Source organism: Neolamprologus brichardi, chromosome 16, assembly GCF_056152115.1.
Source record: "Neolamprologus brichardi isolate AB-2024 chromosome 16, ASM5615211v1, whole genome shotgun sequence".
Classification (NCBI taxonomy): Eukaryota; Metazoa; Chordata; class Actinopteri; order Cichliformes; family Cichlidae; genus Neolamprologus; species Neolamprologus brichardi.
The window spans coordinates 9,175,873-9,195,213 of record NC_142119.1 but is presented as its reverse complement, the minus strand read 5'-3'; the positions used below and the strand labels follow the sequence as shown (position 1 = coordinate 9,195,213).

General features: G+C 39.8%; 2 protein-coding genes across 5 annotated transcripts in view; one reads left to right on the top strand and one right to left on the bottom strand.

Annotated features, from left to right (window-relative positions):
- The window catches only part of pla1a (phospholipase A1 member A), a 20,908-nt gene extending 16,557 nt beyond the window's left edge, over nt 1–4,351 (top strand). Inside the window, exon 12 of one of the 3 annotated variants that reach the window (XM_087830181.1) lies at nt 1,462–4,351. In XM_087830181.1, coding sequence (XP_087686307.1) covers nt 1,462–1,549 — 88 coding nt within the window. In that variant the 3' untranslated portion in view covers nt 1,550–4,351. The remainder of the gene's footprint in view (nt 1–1,461) is intronic. The other 2 variants (XM_006793600.3, XM_006793601.3) reach the window with 2 other exon arrangements.
- popdc2 (popeye domain cAMP effector 2) lies at nt 1,631–19,341 on the bottom strand. 2 transcript variants are annotated; one of them, XM_006793602.3, is made up of 4 exons: nt 18,394–19,341; nt 13,394–13,502; nt 9,727–10,312; nt 1,631–4,257 (listed from the first exon to the last, which is right to left on the bottom strand). In XM_006793602.3, exons 1-3 carry the CDS (start codon nt 18,885–18,887, stop codon nt 9,776–9,778), a joined length of 1,140 nt encoding a protein of 379 aa, XP_006793665.2. In that variant the 5' UTR covers nt 18,888–19,341; the 3' UTR covers nt 1,631–4,257; nt 9,727–9,775. The 2 variants fall into 2 exon arrangements, with proteins under 2 accessions (XP_006793665.2, XP_006793666.2); XM_006793603.3 differs by having other exon boundaries at nt 9,868–10,312.

Below are 19,341 nucleotides of genomic sequence, written 5' to 3'. Positions count from 1 at the left end.
GATCAGTAGCTGGAATTTGAGTTACTTGAGCTTCAGAACAAATTTAACCTTTTGCAGAAAGTGTGAATTTGGCCAGTATCAATAATGTGCCTAAAGTTGCTTAAACAGTTCTTTATTTCACTTCGGGGAGTGTAGAGAGCTGACCACATGATTCATGATTGCGCCATCTCGTCTCTCACCCCAGTGTTTCCTGTTTATCTCACCTCTCTTTCTATGAACAAAAAAGGCTAACAGGCCAACATTAATCATCCTAAAAATCAATATTTGGACACTGACACCATGTTTGTAATTGTGCCTCTGTACACCACCACAAGGGACTTTAAATCAATCAAACTAACATAATTTTAAATATAAGGACTGTTTTTAATACTCTATGAAAATCTTTTGTAGTCAATGACTGCCTAAAGTGTAGGACTCATGGACATTACCAAAGCTGTTTTCCTGCCTACAGCTGCCTTCAGATGCTGCTTCTTTGTGAGTGTCTTTGCATTTAGTTTTGTCTTCAGTAACTGAAAAGCATGATCTGGTCATGCTACAGAGTCTACAGAACTGTGCATAAATTTCCATTCATGAAGGTCGACTTTGACAGTTATGTGCAGGGTGCACAGGTGAGCATGCGCTGTCAAAATAAAAGACGCGCACCAGATAAGAAATTGCAACGCGCGTTTGCGTGCATGTAAAAGGTACTGTTTTTGTCTGCTAGAGTGGGATTTTCACGGCATATTCTGCACCACATCTCTGTGCGTTCATCATTTGTTTGAAGCCAGCTTACCTCCTGCAACCACTTTTCCGAGAATACGCGCTTCTTTTGCGGTTCAGACTCCTGACATTTATTTGGAGGTGGAGGAACACCAAAGTAACTGCTTAAAGGAGCTTTCTTCTTCGACATCATTAAGACTTAAGAGAGGAGGAAATGTCTGTCCTCCTCCAGAAAATCTTATGTACGCAATCGCGCGTTGCAACTTCTTATCTGGTGCGCGTCTTTTATTTTGACAGCGCACCTGCAGACCACGTATGTGCACCCCGGTTATGTGTCTACCTCCCTGAGAGTGTTCTTGACTCAGATGTTTTTCTTTACCTTGATAATAATTTCCCACTTCTTCTGTCTTCCATGGTCTTTTGCTGGTACTGCTGATTGGGCAGTAAAGTCCTCCTTTATTTGTTTAAGATCACTTCTAAAAAAAATTCTTTCTTCTTCAAATTCTACAAAAGGATCTGCTTAATTTGTCATGGAATTATAGGAAACTGGGCTCATTTGGCCATAAAAACTGTTTTAAAAATTGCGTACATAAAACTGTTTAGCAATTGTCCAGTTACTTTTGAGCCTCAGAAAATGGGCACTGCATATAAAAATGTCAGTGATTCCTAAACAGTTACTGGATTTTTACAATGAATATGCTACATATATTCACTTGGACTAAAGTCTGTTTAGTGTGTGTGTTTTTGTTTTTATTCTTTCAGGCGCAAAGATCCTGTGTGTGTGAACAAAATCAACATCAGACGGGGAGCTCCGTGGTCCCACGACCTTGTGCAGTTGTGTGACTTCTAAAGAGAATGATCTCCTCGACAACAATTGAAAAGTGCATAGTGTGCAGCAGTCTGGCCTATGAAGATACTAACACAGAGATGGTTTCACATTTTTATACCTTGTTTAATTTTGGGAAAATATCATTGGAGTTCAACCTCAAGGGGCGGAGCCTTATATTTTCTAACATCATGACTAAAACTGGGGGGAAAAAAGATTATTTACATTATCAGTATTTCCGTTACAATATTATTAATATTATAACTATCTTTCTTTTTTGCCTATACTCACTAAAGCGTTGAAGTGTTTATGAAACCAAACAGTCTAGTTTCACATCCTAGTCCCTTGTTTTTTGTTCTTTTAGCATTAAATGCAGCAACAAACTCTTAACCATGTCTTTCTTTTCTCCTGATTTCAGGGCTAAAAGGATTTGTCCTTTTGCACTAAGGTGAATCTGTGTGTACTTTGACTTTTTGGGGGTGGAACATAAATCATTTTGAGCATCATCACAGTGCTACATAGTGTGGTTGGGACAGATATGACAGGAAGCTAACAGTCAGAAAATAAACAACTTAAATCATCTGGAGAAACCTTGGCCCCATGAAAGAATGTTTTCTAAATACTTAGACTTCATTTTAGTCTCATCACTCGTCTTTTGAATTCAATAACACACAAATACCGTGATTCACATTATGCCCGTGTATTAAACACACCAATGTTTAAAAACATTTTTAAAAAAATCAGGCTTCTAATATATATCAGCAGAGAGCATGTAAAAGGATGACTTTGGTAATCTGATCACTAATCTAAACATGACACATCAAAACATTGCAGTGAAATGGTAGAAGACAACAGAACCAGTTGGCAGGTTTTGTACATAAAATGTTCCAGACAGGTCTGAAAAGATCAAGGATACAAAGCCAAATGCTTTCCAGAGCTTGAAGGAAGATTTGATTGTAATGTACGTCTGCCGATGTTAAGCTGTTTCATAACTTAAATCATGTATTGTCAAAGCTATTTAAAATCAGACCCAGAAAATGTGCAGCAACCTTTCTACATTACATCAATATTCATTAAAATAATTACTATTATTTATTTGTGAAGCAAATTTCAAAAGTGAAATGTAACATTAAATCACGTGAAAATCAAATCTGAATAAAAAACAGTTCCAATCTGAAATGTAAGCAAATTTAGTCACATAATATGAAATGACGTTTTAGACATTAAATGTGCTGGTAGGTAACAAAGTGAAGGCTGCCTGTCCTCAGTTCTACAGTGCCAATCAATATGATAGTATAAATATGATTTTATTTGGGGCCTAATTCATAGATGAGGACATGTTGATAAAATATCAGCAAGATAGCATGTCTGCTGGAGAGATGAGTCTTTTAATTTGTTAAACATTTGATTTTATAGTCTACTGTATTTAAAATGTTAAAGGCAGATTTCAGACTCTTGGTAGAGAGGCCATGAAAGATCAAATGCACTGCAACTGAAGAAAACACCAGAAAATGGAAAAATGTAGCAAAAGCACAAAAAACATAAGCGCTAATTAGCATTAGCAAAACAGAAAAAAATTAAGTGGAAAAACACTGCAAAAGCTTACCAAAACAGCAACAAAAAATACCCTCACAAAATACTGTTTTTTGGAAGACATTAAAGTGACAGAATAGCTATGAAAGTGCCAAGCTAACAGTCAACGGCTAATAGCAAATATGTCGCTACAGTATTATATGAATCATGCAATTAAAACACACATTACCTGGATCATTTTCTCCCTCACAACAGAAATAAGTTTTTGTTCGCTGAAGAGATTTACCACTGAAACATTTTTCAATGGGGTCAGTAACATCGCAAGCAAAATAATACGAGAAGGCCCAAATTGAGATTCACTAGCTTAGCTATAATTGCATTACATGCTAATTAGCTTAAAAATATTAATTGTGAAGCATAATTTTGGCTGTTCCACATAAACAATTGACCATGTGCACCGTGTACTGTGGCCGTAGGATCACTGCAAAATTTTACAACAAAATAACCGGTACACACTGAACCTGACTTCTGCTGATCTATGGCTAGTAGCAAACATGTATCTACAGCACTGTATGAAGCATGCGATTAAAACACATTACCTTCCAACTTTTCTCCCACACAACACAAATAAATTTTCCGCTTCTTTTAAACGAGTCTAAGTGCAATCCTTCATGTTTAGGTTTCCGTCAGTTTCACAAATTACTGTCTCCCAAAAAACACTTATGTTGTGAGATTTTGTTTTTGTTTTTTTCTACTTTAATATCTGTTGAGTTTTATTCACTTCCTTCATGTTTTATTCAACTTCTGTGGTTTTTTAAATGCTTTTTGCAGCATTTTTGTATTTGCCAGTGTTGTCTTAGGTTGTAGGTCATTTACGCTCTCAGGGTCACTGTATTTTGGGATAGCATGGCCTAAAGGCCTAAAGACTAAATGGTAACAAGGAAGATGTTAACACTCCTAAATAATATGTCAAACTGTTAAAAGATGTCAGTAAAGTTTGTTGTATGACTTAAATTTTAATTCAAATAGTTAAATGTTAAGAATTTATATTCTTTATACTCTGGACTGAAGAACAGGAACAAAGAAAGAGAAGGAGATGGTAGTGTTTCCAGGAGAGACGTCTCACAGTTTAGGGGTTTCAGTAGGAGCCAGTGGCGCTCTGACCCTCTGGAATCGAGGTGGTAGATTCCCATCACCTCCTGCAAAGCCAACATCAAAGCTTAAATTTAGTTCCATTAAGTTAAGATGGATGCGATCTTGCAGCAAACTCGTGTCCACACCAATTTCCTAATTGCATTACAGATGACGAAAACATGTTGCGCTCCTATAAAGTGAAACAGTAATAAGTAGCAAACTAAAGATACTCTTGTAACAGGATCACACGTGGCATGATGTCAGGTTCTTGGATACCAACTGGCTGCTGAGAGACGTTTAAGGGATGTCTGCCAAAAAAGCCTTACTAGTAGACAGAGTGCATTTGGTTGTAGTGGATCCCTTGAAAGGCACTAGATTTTTGCAGCAGTGTTGTTTCCTTGGTGAAACTAAATGTCAGTCTTATTTCTATTTTAGACGTGGTTGGCTTTTTTTTTCTCAGTTAATTTGTGGTTAGATTTAGGCACCAAAACCACTAGGACCTTTTCATGATGTTAACCAGCTGTTAGGAAGCCTTTCTGTCATAAACCTCTAAAGACAATAACACCCACCAATTGTCACCTTTGGCCTTCGTTTTGATGTAAGCTACACAGATGTAACAGTTCTTGCACAGATGAGATGAAATCTGTCTCAGTGTGTGCCAAAATACTCAAAGCTACCTCTGTAGTTCCTTGTATAGTGTCCTCAGGAAACACTCATTTAAACTGGAGTTTTACTGATAGTCAGCAGTTTGTTACTTGTAGGATATGAGAACATATTTCCAAGTTTAACTTCGTCCAGACAAGGTGGTCACCTCTGTGCTGGGTCCTGGCCATGATTTTTTTTTTTTTTTTTGTTAAATGCAGCCGGTGCAGTTTTTCAAGGATTATCAAGGATGACACATTCATTGAATTCCCCCCCCCCCCCCCCCCACCCTTCTTTTTATAGGTTCAACAGCTTCCTTGTCACTGACTCTTACCTGCCTCAAATTTATATTTTAAATTTTCTCATTAATTGCAAGAAAAATTGTCAATATTTGATTGCCCCAGGTGTTTCTTTTCTGTGATACCCAAGGTCGTCCAATCTAGTGCTACAGTTTTGCAGTACAAAGAGACACTGTGGCACTAAGTCAGGGGTGGGAAACTCCAGGCCTCAAGGGCCGGTGTCCTGCAGGTTTTAGATGTGTCCTTGATCCAACACAGCTGATCTAAATGGCTAAATTATCTCCAGAAGCCTGGTAATGAACTAATCATTTGATTCAGGTGTGTTGACCCAGGGTGAGATCTGAAACCTGCAGGGACATTGAGGCCTGGAGTTCCCCAAAACTGCTGCAAGGAGTCACGGGTGCAAATAATACCGGAAGAACCAAACTGAGATTCCCTAGGTTGGTCAAAATTTCATTAAATGCTAATTAACTATATAGAATTGACTATGTGCACCCTATGGTCACTACACTAGCTGCCTTGATGCCCTTATCATGTAGGTTATAAAACAAAATAACGGGCATGCATTAAACCTTTCCATTTGTCTAGGTTCAAAAGCAGGGCTGGGCAACTCCAGGCCTCGAGGGCCAGTGTCCTGCAGGTTTTAGATCTCACCCTGGGTCAACACACCTGAATCAAATGATTAGTTCATTACCAGGCCTCTGGAGAACTTCAAGACATGTTGAGGAGGTCATTTAGCAATTTGAATCAGTTGTGTTGGATCAAGAACATCTAAAACCTGTAGGACACCGGCCCTCGAGGTCTGGAGTTCGAGACCCCTGTTCAAAAGGTTGTTGACCCTTTTCCCTCTTGAATACTTGAGTGGATTTTAGCATTTACACTCTCAAGAAACTACTCTGCATGCCTGTAAATAGCCAGACACTACACGGCAAATATCTGCAGTATACTTGTTCTGTGTTCATATTATTAATGTCATGAATGTGAATGTTGAATGCTGGTCACTGCCTGCTGTGATTCAGAGGAGCAAACGGCTTATGTTTTTCTTCAGTTCCATTTCAGAGTTTACGGTTGCTCATCCACTCACACACAGACCCACAGATGCGATGACTATGATACATTTGCGTGCAAGAAGAGGATTTCTTTTCTTGTAGTGTCCTGATTTTTGGAATTTTGTGAGCATATGATTGCTTGTCCAACCCGCTTTGAAGTCATTGACTCCAATCTGAACTGAGAGGTATGCTGCAGCTATGACAGATTTGACCTGCTGCTTCACAGCTGCTGTGCAACCCAAGCCTGACACTGACTCCACTGTCCAGCTGTGAAACGTGATCCTCCACCTGTGATTGGGCAGGGCAGACAGAGATGGAGGGGAGGGGTGAACAGATAAGCAGACAGAAAGCCAAAGGGTGGGGACACTGGATTAATAGCATGGCACTGAATTTTCTGAACATCCCCTAAATTTACAAGCTCTAATCCTCGCCAGATAAGGTCACAGCTGGTGCCTGCCCAACCTCAACAAAGCCTCATCATCATGTATTGAGACAGATGAGACAGGAGAGAAACAATTCCCCACAGACACACACACACACACGGAAAATACACCCACACAGTGGGCCCAATTGACTGTCTACAACCACAGTGGGCCCACTCTATGTTCGTTTGTTAAAGTGTTTTCACTATTTACAGAGAACAAGTTTAACTCTGCTAACTGTGCCAGACATAACTAAGCATGTGAGCTGCGTGGCCAAAGCACACTAATGCAGAGCAGCTGGCAGGGAGGGAGTTCTGATTTTAAAGCATGGGAGGAGGCCAGCAGAAAAGAATTCCAGCCACCATTTAATGGCAATCTACCATGAGCACGAACTAGTTAGAAAGTTTTTAACAAAAAATTTACAAGTGCAATGATTAGTCAGATTTACTGTATATGTTGAATACTTTTAAATGCAAAAGAATTCCTCTCAAGATAAATGAAATAAGGGGAAAAGAGTCAACTTTAGAGCAAAATGACCTTTTAAATCACCTGTTTCGCTAGTGTTGGATGATGTGATGGTGCATTGAACAAATGTTGGTGAAATTAAGCGATCCAAACTATTAACTGTGTGCTAGCTGTAATTTAATTTTTTTTCTAATTGATAAGCCTTCAATTTGACCTAATCTTACCACATTTGCTAATAATGCACATGTATCTATTTAATAATAGAATTATTGATTTATTTTATTAATTATTTGATTTGATTTTTTAAGTTTAAGTAGAAACACCTTCACTTGAATTTCCAAGCTTCTGTTTCTGTGGTCAAAAAAATGAACTTTGAACCTCATAAATGTGATTTTCTTTTTAGGATATTCTTAGGTCATATATACACATACTTTTCACATATGTACTTTAACACAAAAGAATACATATGTAATACAAAGTCTTATATGTATAACTTTACATGTAAAACCTTTATGCACTTTTAAAGTGAAAGTAGTTATTATTCCCTTCCCTTCAGTGTGTTAATGATATAATTATTAACAATAATATTATAATTTATTGTTATTAATCCGTGAACATCTAGGCAGAATATTGGATGGCTGAGACTTGTCAGATTTTATATAATTAACCTTTTAATATGTATGTTTTTTGGGTCATTTGAGCTGTTGATCTGTCATAATGTAAATAAGGTTAAATTAAAACCACACTAATTCTTGTTAAATGCAGTGAAAATGAATGTACAACCAAACCAAACACTCAAATGGACTCATATTTTTATTCTGAGACTCTACTAGAATAGATTTTCCTTGTTTGCACATCAAAATAATTAATATTTATAGTTGTGGTCAGAAGTTTACATACACTCAACATGGACATGATGTCGAGGCAGATGTGAACTGTTATTTTTCCAGGGTAGAATAGCTCTTGAATGTCTTTTTCAAAACAAGAATTGGATGGATTGTTTTTTGTTTTTGTTTTTTCTCTAATCAACATATGGTTAAAAGTATACATGCACCGTTTGCTAATGTTTGGTTGAATGTTAAAAGTTTAATCTCAACCAGATGCTTTTGGTAGCCATCAATAAGCTTCTTACGTATAACTATGTGGATATGTGACCACTCTTCTTGTCAGACTTGGTAGAGTTCATTGAAATTGGTTGATGTCTTGGCACAGACCCAGTTTTTAAGTGTATTCAACAAATTTCAAAAGTTGAGGTCAAGGCTTTGGGAAAGCCATTCCAGAAACTTAATGGAGCAATTTCTAAACAACTGCAGATTCCAGGATCATCAGTTCAAAGAACGGTACCAAAGTACAAGCTGTTCCCCTTTTTCAAGTTATAGAGCAAGTGGAAGCAATATATAAGAACCAGACCATTTATTCAATGTGTCATCATGTTGCCAAGCTCTGGAAGTAAACTGCAAACTGTTAACCAACTTCCTCTCATCTCAAGGTAAGGGTCATGACCAAAAAGAAGCCTTGCTCCAAAATGAGCTTGACTGAAATTTGCATTTTCTCACATAAACAAGCCAAAGTTTTATGTTCAGACGAGACAAAGATTCAACTATTTTTCCACAATGATGAGGTATGTTTACAGGAGTCGCAAGGTTTTCAGACCTAAAAACACTTTACCAACTGTCAACCATCATGTGAAATAATGAACAAGGAAGAGTATCTCCAGATTCTTCAACTTCAACTTGGAAGGGATAAATCAGGCTAACATTAAGATTCTGGAATGGACTTCAACCTCAACTCTGTTGAAAATTTGTGAAGATCCATGCCAGAAGCAATTTAAAGTCAGCCAGAAAGGTGGTCAAATACCCAACCAGAACTGTGCCAGAAGCTTGTCAATGGGTTGTATGTATCCAAAATTCCAAAATTCAAAGTTGTGCACCCAATTCTTGTTTTTGATCGTCATTAAAGACGTTTGCTTTACAATCATTCCACCCTGGAAAAAAAAAAGAAAAAAAAAATCAAGCTCAAAATTACCATGCCCATGATGCCTGGATATAAACTTTAGAATTGAGTTCAGTTTTATTTTTATATGGAACCAAATCACAACAGCAGTCATCTCAAGGTGCTTTATCTTGAAAGGTAAAGACCCTACAAAAATACAAATACATCTATATCCTTGTATCTTTCACTGGGCCTTTGTGCAGCCCCTCAGTTCATCCGCGCTCTGAAACAAGTTGTTTTAGTGCCTGACTGGCTACTCCTCACAAACAGAAGGTTTAAACATCACATGGGTGGGACTACGATGACCATATTATGAATATGTCCTCTCTTTGACATCATAAAGATCCACGGTGGGTAAAACTTCTTGCCCTCAACTTTTGACTCACAAGGATTACTTGATGACTTTATCATTTGAAACTTGTTTAATAAGAGCATCCGCCATCTACCAACATATATATGACAAAAATGAGGAGTAAGAGTAATAGGTCCACTAATGTTGAATAAAATAATGATTATATTAATTATCATATCAGTCATTATCATTATGATAATGATTTATATGATTATATTGCAACACAAAGCCGGGTTAGTAAGAAATGTGTACCACAAGCCTTCCATGCACACACACCACCCCATGCAACTCTTCGCCCAGGTGCGGTACTTACATGTAGCTTAAGTGGTGCCCCCGTGTGTTAGCTCCAACACCCTCCCTCTCTACCTCAAATATTCCCTCTCACTGCCATAATCCGTTAAGGAGCCCGCCACATCAGCAAAGTCCTCCAGGACTAGGCTGGTGGAGTCCTCACCAATGGGCAGCTCCGGGTCAGACGCCCAGGAAGGGTGATAAGGGTCATACAAGGGTTCTTCCACGGCTGTCTTCATTGGTCCCTGAGGTTTGGGCTGGAGAGGCTTAGGTTTAGGTCTGTCAGGCATCTGGTAGGTGAGCTCTGGGTCTTGGCACTGCTGTTCAGTTTGTTGCTCCCTGGCAGGGCCTCCGTCACTGCCGCTGCCACCCTCACTGCCCTGCGAGGCAGGAGCTAGCACGTGGTAGAGGCTTGGCAGGCGGATGTCCAACAACACGCCACTTTTGATGTAGAGCTTGTTGTTGAGGTTGTAGAGCTTTTCAGCAATGTCGTGTCCCAGCATTACAGAGAAGAGACGGGCGATGTAGCGATCCTTTGATATCAGCATGTAGAGGCGGCGGCGACGCCATGAGATGTAACGGGAATCTTCCTCTGCTGTCAGGGTCACCTGGGCAGAACGAATGACACACCATACTATCAGTGTATAAAAGAGGCACTTTAGAACCTTTGACCACTATTAGCAGCATGGAACAACGTCATTAGAAGCTGGCTCTGGTTTTGCTTGCAAGCACTGGAGCAATAGCCTCACCGACATATTCTCATTCCCAAAGCACCACATACTGGCATTTCCTTAGAAGTAAATCACTGACAAAGGGTAAAATAAATGAAGAAAGAAAGAGAAAGAAAGAAAGAAAAAGAAAAAAAAGAAAGAAAGAAAAAGTGTAAGTGCCTGAAACCTTGATTCTTTTTAGTGACCATCAGGGGGCGACACCTAGTTGCAAAGAGAGTCCAGTTGCATAGATGTCTGTAAGAAAATGGACGTGTTTCAGATTTGTTTGGTGGCCTGAGAGGCCAAGCACACTTCAACCTAAGAAGACACCAGCAAACAGAAAAACGCTACCAAAGCATACAAAACACAAGAGAAGTAATACTGTAGAAACATCTTTGCTATCAGTCGTTTAGTGTTAGCCTGTTCTGTCACTTATGCTGTGATTAATTCAAATTTTTTTAATTCAGTTTCCTTTGCATTTGGAGAGTTGTCTATTTGACAACGTTTTCTTCGGTTGCAGTGCGTTTGATCTTTCAGAGTCACCGTAGCTTTGTGACTTCATTTTTTTTAGGAGTTAATCGTCTCAGTCAGTTGTTTATTGTAGAACATTTTCTACATTTTAATGTCACATTTAAAGTAGAATAATTAATAGGTACACTTCATTTGTGGCTAACTCATTATTGATAAGTTGGATGTGAGTATTCCTGGGTTCCTCAGTCAGCGCCACCCCGATCTTATGACTTGTGCTTTAAAAGACTAAACAAAATAACAAGCCAATATTTATCAAAGTCTAATGCATAAATCAGAAGTCACACTGACTATCTTATAATAACTACTGCCTGCACAGCTGGTGACTTTGTGAATTATATTGAGTTTATGGAGTACTCTGAGCCTGAGAGTAGAAGAAGAGCTGCGAATAAGATCTCCCTTTCCACTCTACTTCATTCATTGACAGTTGGGTTTGTAATGTAACCTTGAAGGTTAAAAAAAAAGCTACTAGATGTAATTCGTAAAATATAACTATTTATTACAAGTGCCATTATAATTGTTTTATAGTGGATTAAAATGATCAATGTATTTGCTGATACTTTTAAATATAATAGTAACTTAAATATCTTTTGGTTTTAAACTGTTGATCTAATTAAATAATGTCCTCAGGGTGACATTTATTATATTTTACTGTTTTGTAACATTTTAAACACAATAAATAAATAAAAAAAACTGATAATTAAATGATAATGAAAGCAGCCCAAACGTCTCTGCTTGTATTAGTCCACCTCATCAGATGGCACACCCTCCCTGTCTGAAAGCCCCTTAAAACTAAAGCACCACCTAAACGTCCAATAAGATTTCGAGGCCTTGTTTCTACTTTAACTGAACCAATCAAATGCAACAGGATATGTGAAAGACAAGAGGACAACTGCTTTTCCCTGTTCAGCTTATCAGTCAGATGCTGAGTGTGATAGCCGGCAACTAAACACAACGGACCCTGTGCACGAGAAAATGCTAACTTCCTGGTTTGAGACCGGATGTGGGGTTGTACATTTCCGGTAGCTTTACTTTGCGGTCAATCGCTACTGCGAAGATATACTCCAAAATTGATGTCCAAAACTCGAAAACGGAACGATCGCGTTAAGTTACAAAGAGCAGAAGGTGGGAACACTCACCACTGTTGTGTCATAAAAATCTAATGATCAATTTTGACGTTTAAAGAATTTAGATCGATCGGTTGTTTACATCACTAAACACAAGCAGAACTGCAGCAGAAGACACATCGTCCACATTCAGAAGCACATCTCTGTATAGTGACTGGTCTTATGATTTAAACAGGCAAATGTTCAGCATTCAAACTACAGGTGAACAATAGTCAAACCAGGTGTTTTCCCCGTTATGTCGATATCAGCTAGTCAAGTACACACCTACACAGCATGTTAACAAACCGTGAAAAAAAGCCACACAAAAAATTAATGATTGCTGGTAACGGTTTCTATACATTAGTATTTACGAAGGGTATGTTGTGACTTACCTTCAAAATTACAGCGGTCCCTCGCTATAACGTGGTTCACCTTTCACCTCGCTGTTTCGCAGATTTTTAGTGCAAGTTTGCATGCTTATTTACGTCCTGCGTCCTGATCGCTGCAGACGATCTCCTCCGTCTCTCCTGTACAGTACAGAATCGCTGCATCTATCGCTAGCAGTGTGACTCTGAAGTGCAGTGCTGTATGTCCACGATGTACACGAAACGTTTTGCACCGTCAAAAAATAAAATTGGCTACTTGATTTCACATATTGCTGGTTATTTTTAGAACATAACACCCGCGATAAACGACGGACAGTTGAGAAATATAACGTTTGAATCCATTTTCTCTTTTCCCCTGAGGCGTGGGGGGAAAATATCGACAAGTCGATGAACATCATTTACAGATATATTGGGTAAATGCCCAAGACATCTATAGAAATGTAAATCGCCGCTTTATTTATTTATTTGCTTAACTTGTTTTGGACCGTAAACAGGGCGCGAATAGGATACCGGAAACAAACGTCCCCACAGGAGTTTCCGCACCGGAAGTAGCATATGCTAACGTGCACATAGTCCACTTGATATCCACTTCTGGTTCCTCATTCAAGCTCATTCAGTGACAGCTTTTCAACTTGATTTTACTTCCACGCCTGAGATTTGCAGAATTAAGCAGAAACTGCATCAGTGTCTTGTATTTGGTTGTTGATCAATGGTCATGACAATTTGTGCAATTAGCATCAAGAAACTGACCTCACAGCCCATTGTTGGTCAGTGATGCTAGTGTTGGTCATTATGCAAATGTACAGCTGGGGAAACCTGCAGTCAGATGAGACTGAAGAAGTCACTTGGATGAATGACGAAACGTTTCACCCGCTAAAAAATGCCAAGTCCAGGTGAACAGAATCAGATTTTTGGAATTTTCTTACCTGGATGATTGAGCATGCATAAAGACACTGTACCTGGAACTTTCCCTCCTCGTTTGGTCTAAGAGACTCCCACTCGGGAGAGTCGAGGTACTGGTGTCGGTGGATGTAATGCAGAAACTGGCCCTCCAAAGACACGTTGATCCTGAGACAGAGAGCAAGAGATACAAGGTTAAAAAGGGAAACGGGATTAAGAAGTGATAATGACAGCAGAGAGAGTTAGAGGTCACAGCAGGTCTAAGACGCTGGAGGTGGATATGGGCAGAAATACCTGTCGCAGACAAGCTACCGGACTTCAGTGGATAGAGGTTAAGTATATTATTGCTAATCAAATGAAGTAAGTTTTCAAATAGGTTGAGAAACGGGACCTATTACTTAGAATTAGCAGCTCTAATAAACAATCGTGCACAGGGATTTTTTGTTCTGAGGTTTCTTGCAAAAGATTTTAATTCAAGTCATTCCCACATGTGCTGTGGCACCACCACTTTGTTTGTTTGTTTTTTTTTAAATTAACACATAATTCTTTAATTTCGAGGACCAATTATTTCTCTATGCATGACAACTTTATTGTGTTACTTGAAAAGTTTGTTTTGTTCTTCATTCACTGTAGGCTGAACGTGTTCATATCAATGATGGGACTATCATGTATATTCGGTCATCTGACTAAATCTAAAGTCAAATCTGAAGTCACTACAACCTGATGAGGGCCAGTGTTGGGAAGGTTACTTTTAAAATGTATTCCATTACAGATTACAGAATACATGCCCCAAAATGTATTCTGTAACGTATTCCGTTACGTTACTCAATGAGAGTAACGTATTCTGAATACTTTGGATTACTTAATATATTATCATGCTGTTTACAACTACGTGAATGTACTATTGCTGTGATTTATTATTATTACTAAAGGTCCGCGGCTCCGAACCGTAGTAAAGGGACCTCTGGCTAATACGTCGGTTCCGTGTCGGGCTCGTAGCCGAAAAATAGCTTTACTTTGTTGTCTGGGTCAACTTTGCTTGCGACAGACAGAGAGAGGCGTTGAAAGGCTGCTCCAACGGAACTTATTGTTTTCGGAGGAAAACACGAACACAGTGTACAGTCGAGTTTTAATAGCTTACTTACAACTGGGGTCGTCAGGCACTCTTCTTGGCTGCAGTGGTTATTATTATATTTACATGCTTCCAGCTCCCGTTTCTGCTCGATGACAGCTCGTACTTTTCCTCTTTCTCCCTCCCTCGCTCACAGACACATAACGGGTATGGCAGTCCATTCTCCCTGCAGCACGGACTACACTGCCTATGATGCTACATTCTTTAGAGCTATACCTGTAGCATTCTGCCTATTAGCTTAGCACAACAACAACAAAAGGCCTCTCTCACCCAGGAAACACGCAGAGAGAGAGCGGCACCCTGTAACCATGGCAATCGTAACGCTGCCGCCTGGAACAACAGAACGTAGCTGTCAAACAAAACCCAAACAGTCCTGACCCGCGACAATATGAAACAGGGAAGTACCGCCGTGTAATCCATTTATTTCAACAAAGTAACTGTATTCTAAATACCACCTTTTTAAACGGTAACTGTAACGGAATACAGTTACTCATATTTTGTATTTTAAATACATAACGGCGGTACATGTATTCCGTTACTCCCCAACACTGATGAGGGCAAGCTAAGGCAAGCCCAGATTACAAAGACATTTGTATTGGAAAAAGCTGTATCTGTCATGGTCCTGGGTCGGTGACCCAGCGCTTTAAGTTGATGATTATCATTTTTCTAGTTTGTTCTGATTTTGTATTGGTTGTTGGTGTTTGGTTGTGTTTATTTTCCCTACTTGCGTCTCCCTCGGTGCTCTGTTCATGTCCCCGTGTTGTTATGTAAAACAGTCTGTGTGTTTCCTGTTTTACTTTGTAGGGTTGTGTCTCGTTATGTCCATTAGTTCCAGCTGTGTCCCCGCCTGTCTGCCATTACCCGATTACCGTGTGTGTGTATATATAGTGGGTGTCGGTCTGTGTTCGTTGTCGGCTCGTCTGTGTTTCATGGTGTCCTGTTCCTCGTCTCTCTGCCTCCCACCCCATTCGTATGATCTCAGGTTTGTTATTTAGCTCACCCAGTTTAGGTTTATGTTCTGTCCTGCCCTCAGTTCTGTTATTTGTGCACTGTAAATTCTCTCCCCTCACTGCCTGTTTTTGCCACTCCACCACTTGTGAATAAACCCTCACTCGAATCACCAGTCGCTGTCTGCATTTTGGGTCCTCTTTTCCCTCCACACCACACGGCTCACCCCGCCAGCCGTGACAGTATCACTGTTATTATATTAATGGATTTCTCTCTAGAGCCTATTACTGTGTGCTAAAACTGCTAGAAGCATTTATTTAGACACTTCAAAACAATAGGTGTTAATTGCAAGCTATTTGCCAGAGTGTTGTTGCATTAATTACCCTCAAGACACAACCAAAGGTATTTCAATTGGGGAATCCCATTCTAAAAGTGTCAGTGCACTGCTGGCACTTTGGCATATGTACTATGGTCCAGATTTTGTGGACACAGGCTTACTCCAGAGTTCTGTTTCCCCGATTTGATTTGATTAACTGTTGTTCCTGAAGGGGAGCAAATACATAAAACCAGGTTCCTACAACTTGCTAAACCTTTCCAAATCTTCCCAAAAGATGCAGATTAATGTCCACTGTTTTTAAATGAGAGGTCACATATGTATTTGGCTGTGGAATACAACCATATCAAGCATCTGGCTTTGAAAATTACTCATGAATTGCACACAAAAGAAAGGCCTTCCAACACAACAGTAATAATACGTGTTTCTGGGAAATCAGAAGATGCAGATGAATAGAAAAATAAAACGGAAATCTTTGCCAAGAAGTCACAGCGTAAGAAAGGAAACGTTTAGCTCATTTGCCCGTAGTTCCAAATTTGGCTTGTGAACTCAGAGCTGTCAGCAACGTGGCCAACATTTAATTTAAGGTAAGAGGAGCAGTCAGTGTCACTCTCCTGTCGGGAGCACAAAGATATGATTTAACCAGCTGGCAGTGAGCAGGGGGACGACACACCAGTGAGTCACAGACAAAAATACTCTGTTTACAACATTTCTCTTGTGTAGCTTCCAGGACTGTGAGATCGAATGCAGCTCTGCTTTGAGGATGTTTGGAGGAAGAGGACAGAGTTCCTTTGACGGTTATGTACTGCCAACAGTCTCAGAGTCATTAATTAAGTTTACTTTTAAATATTTATGTGATGTTATGGGGGGGGGGGTTCCCAGTATTGGAAAAATGTAAGCCTGCGGTATAAACTGACATACTTTAAGCACCTTCTGCTTCATTAATTCGGTCTGTTACAGCACTCTTATTAACTTTGCCTACTAAAGTGACATTAATATCTCAACACTCAGGAGCTGTGGCAGTATGTGGACAGAATGTCTGCACAACAATGCAAAACACTCGTGCAGATTGTGTCTGCATGCATTTGAGTTTCTACATCGAAAATAAAGAATACTACAGCATCTTTGCAACTGTTAGCCTGCATGCGCATATAGGCCCAATAATAAAGGTGCAAAGTTTTAGTTTTTAACATCACTGCTGGTTAGGGTGCTCTGTGTTTTTAATTAACAGACAAAACTACTGTATTGTTTTATTATCATTGCCCTCATTTTCATCATTTTTTACTAACCAGCGAGGACCTTTAAGCAGATAAATTCCAAATTAAAAAAATAGAGGAAAAGGAGAACAAATCAGAGCTTGAAAAATAGTGAAAATTGAATTCTAATGAATGTTATTGTTGTTCCATGCCAAGTGGCTCTGTAACTGGGCAAAGGCTCAGTCACACTGGATTAAAAATAGAACAGCAACCTCAATGCAACTGGAAATTGGTAGCTGCCCTTTGATTACACTAAAGAGACTGATTGCAAGTAGTTGCACAGACCAAATAATCAGCCACTTTTGATTGCAAGGTGAATGGACAGGTCACCTGGTGGAAGGCAACCTGTCTCAACACAGCTACAGTCCAGCTCTGACTGACTGCAGTCACTCAGATTCATTAGAGAAGGTTTGCAAATCGTTGCCTTCTAATTTATAAATGCAGACAAACTGCCAACAGTTTGCAATTAGTCTGAGTCAGCTTGCACCAGTAATGTTTTAAATAGAAAGGCTGAATCAACTGGTTGCCAACTGGTTATATTGCAATTATGTTCCAATATATTAAAAAAAAGACCACTGAGACCCTGTATCATTTTGGGATTTTTGCTGATTCTTCATATTTAATCACCATATTATCACAGAACGACTGCCCAATTGCCATTTTATTGGTATATTGCTTGATTTGCAACTGGTTTCAGCTAAATGCAGGTGGCCACCATCTTTAGAGCAACCGTTTCAAAGACAATGAGACTGCAAGCTCATTGCACACAGCTATGGCAGTTTTGGTAAGACTCACAGTCTCCAACATGTTCCCTATATCACCCTCAAAGGTGATACAGATTTGGTGTTTGCAGCTTATTTCTACTTTTAAAAAGTGCTTTACCTACAAGTATTTTTCTTTTATCATGCAGGTGTTTGGGGATTCACAGAACCCTCGATGCGATACAGTAAGATACAATCCATGATAACAATCACTCTACAACACTACTACAGCTAGCAAAATCGAAGATATGAATACCACCAAAAAAAAAAAAGTAAAAGCAGTAGCTATGTGTGTATTCACAACATTTTGAGATAGGTTGTGTTTGTATTTTTATGTATGAATATTACTGTGTCAGTTCTTTTTATTAGCTCTCCGATTAGCTTTTTCCTGCTGATTGCCACTTCATTAGCCGGATTCTTCTGTAAAACGCCCCCACCAGGAGTCATAAAGCAGGGATCTTGGCAACTCAAAGTGGTGCATCACAAGACGATATAATAAAATGTAGTGCTACATGTGTTTTACATGTGTTTTATGGCCACACTTAAGGTGCGTGCCATCTTGGAGATGTGTGTCAAAGTGTAATCGTCTGCGCACACAGACACACAAACACATTGCCCACTCACTCACCTTCCAGAAAGCAGAAAGGAGAGCCGGTCAATGGGGGTCTTTCCTTCCACAGCATAAGTCTCTCCTGCTTTCAGCTCGAGCACCTTGTTCTCAAAAGCCTTTGCAATCTCCTTGAACACCTGGACAGGCACGCCCAGGGGCAGGTAGACCGCCTGGTAGAGGGAGGCCAGCTCCTCACCTCGTATGCCCTCCTGGTGCAGCCGGTAAAGGAGGTGACAGAGCTGAAGCAAGCAGACCAGCAGTAGAAGCAGGTTCCAGGTGAAGACATCCAGGCCGCACACTGTAAGCAATCCCCACAGAAGAAGACACAGGAAACCGGGACAAAGGAAGCCGAAGATGAAGAGGCACCCGTAGGCCCCGCTTCCTCCCATGTAGCCCAGAAACAGGATGGTGTTGCCCAACTGGTAGATGGCTCCCTCTGTGTTGTTGCTCCAGCCATCGCAGAGAGGGGGAAAGAGCAGGCTGTCCAGCAGGCTAGAGTTGTCTGCACTCATGTTTAAATCTTTTCGAATAAGTTCTGGAAAGGTTCTTGGTGCACAAAGCAAAGTTTGTTTGTTTTGTGGGGGATTTTTTAAGAAGGGACCAATAAGACTTGTTTTCCACTCAAACTAAGCGCTGTTTCTGTCCTATTACTAGATCATCTGTTTGGATTACAGCTTGATTAAAAATAAACAGCCTGATACTGACCAAAAATGTCAGAGGTAATTGTTTGTTCCCTTGGCGTGCAGCGGCAGAAAATTCTTCACCATGAAGATGTTATCACGACTCTATTTGTTGCAGAAACACAGCTGGAATGGGTTTCCTCTGTTTCTTCTCCTCTCATCATGCGTCCCTACCTCTCTCCTCTGGCTTCTCTCGTCTTTCCCTTCCAAGTTTTCCTGTAGTCTTTCTTGCTGTGCTTTTCTGTCTCTTTTTCTCACCCTCTGGCCTGCACTGTAGAGCCACCAG

Excerpts from the sequence above, each read along its gene's own strand:
- popdc2 (XM_006793602.3), bottom strand. The coding sequence starts at position 18,887 with ATGAGTGCAGACAACTCTAGCCTGCTGGACAGCCTGCTCTTTCCCCCT. Across the intron at positions 13,503-18,393 it reads TCCTTTCTGCTTTCTGGAAG|GATCAACGTGTCTTTGGAGG; the intron begins GTGAGTGAGTGG and ends TCTCTGTCTCAG. Across the intron at positions 10,313-13,393 it reads ACGAGGAGGGAAAGTTCCAG|GTGACCCTGACAGCAGAGGA; the intron begins GTACAGTGTCTT and ends CGTTCTGCCCAG.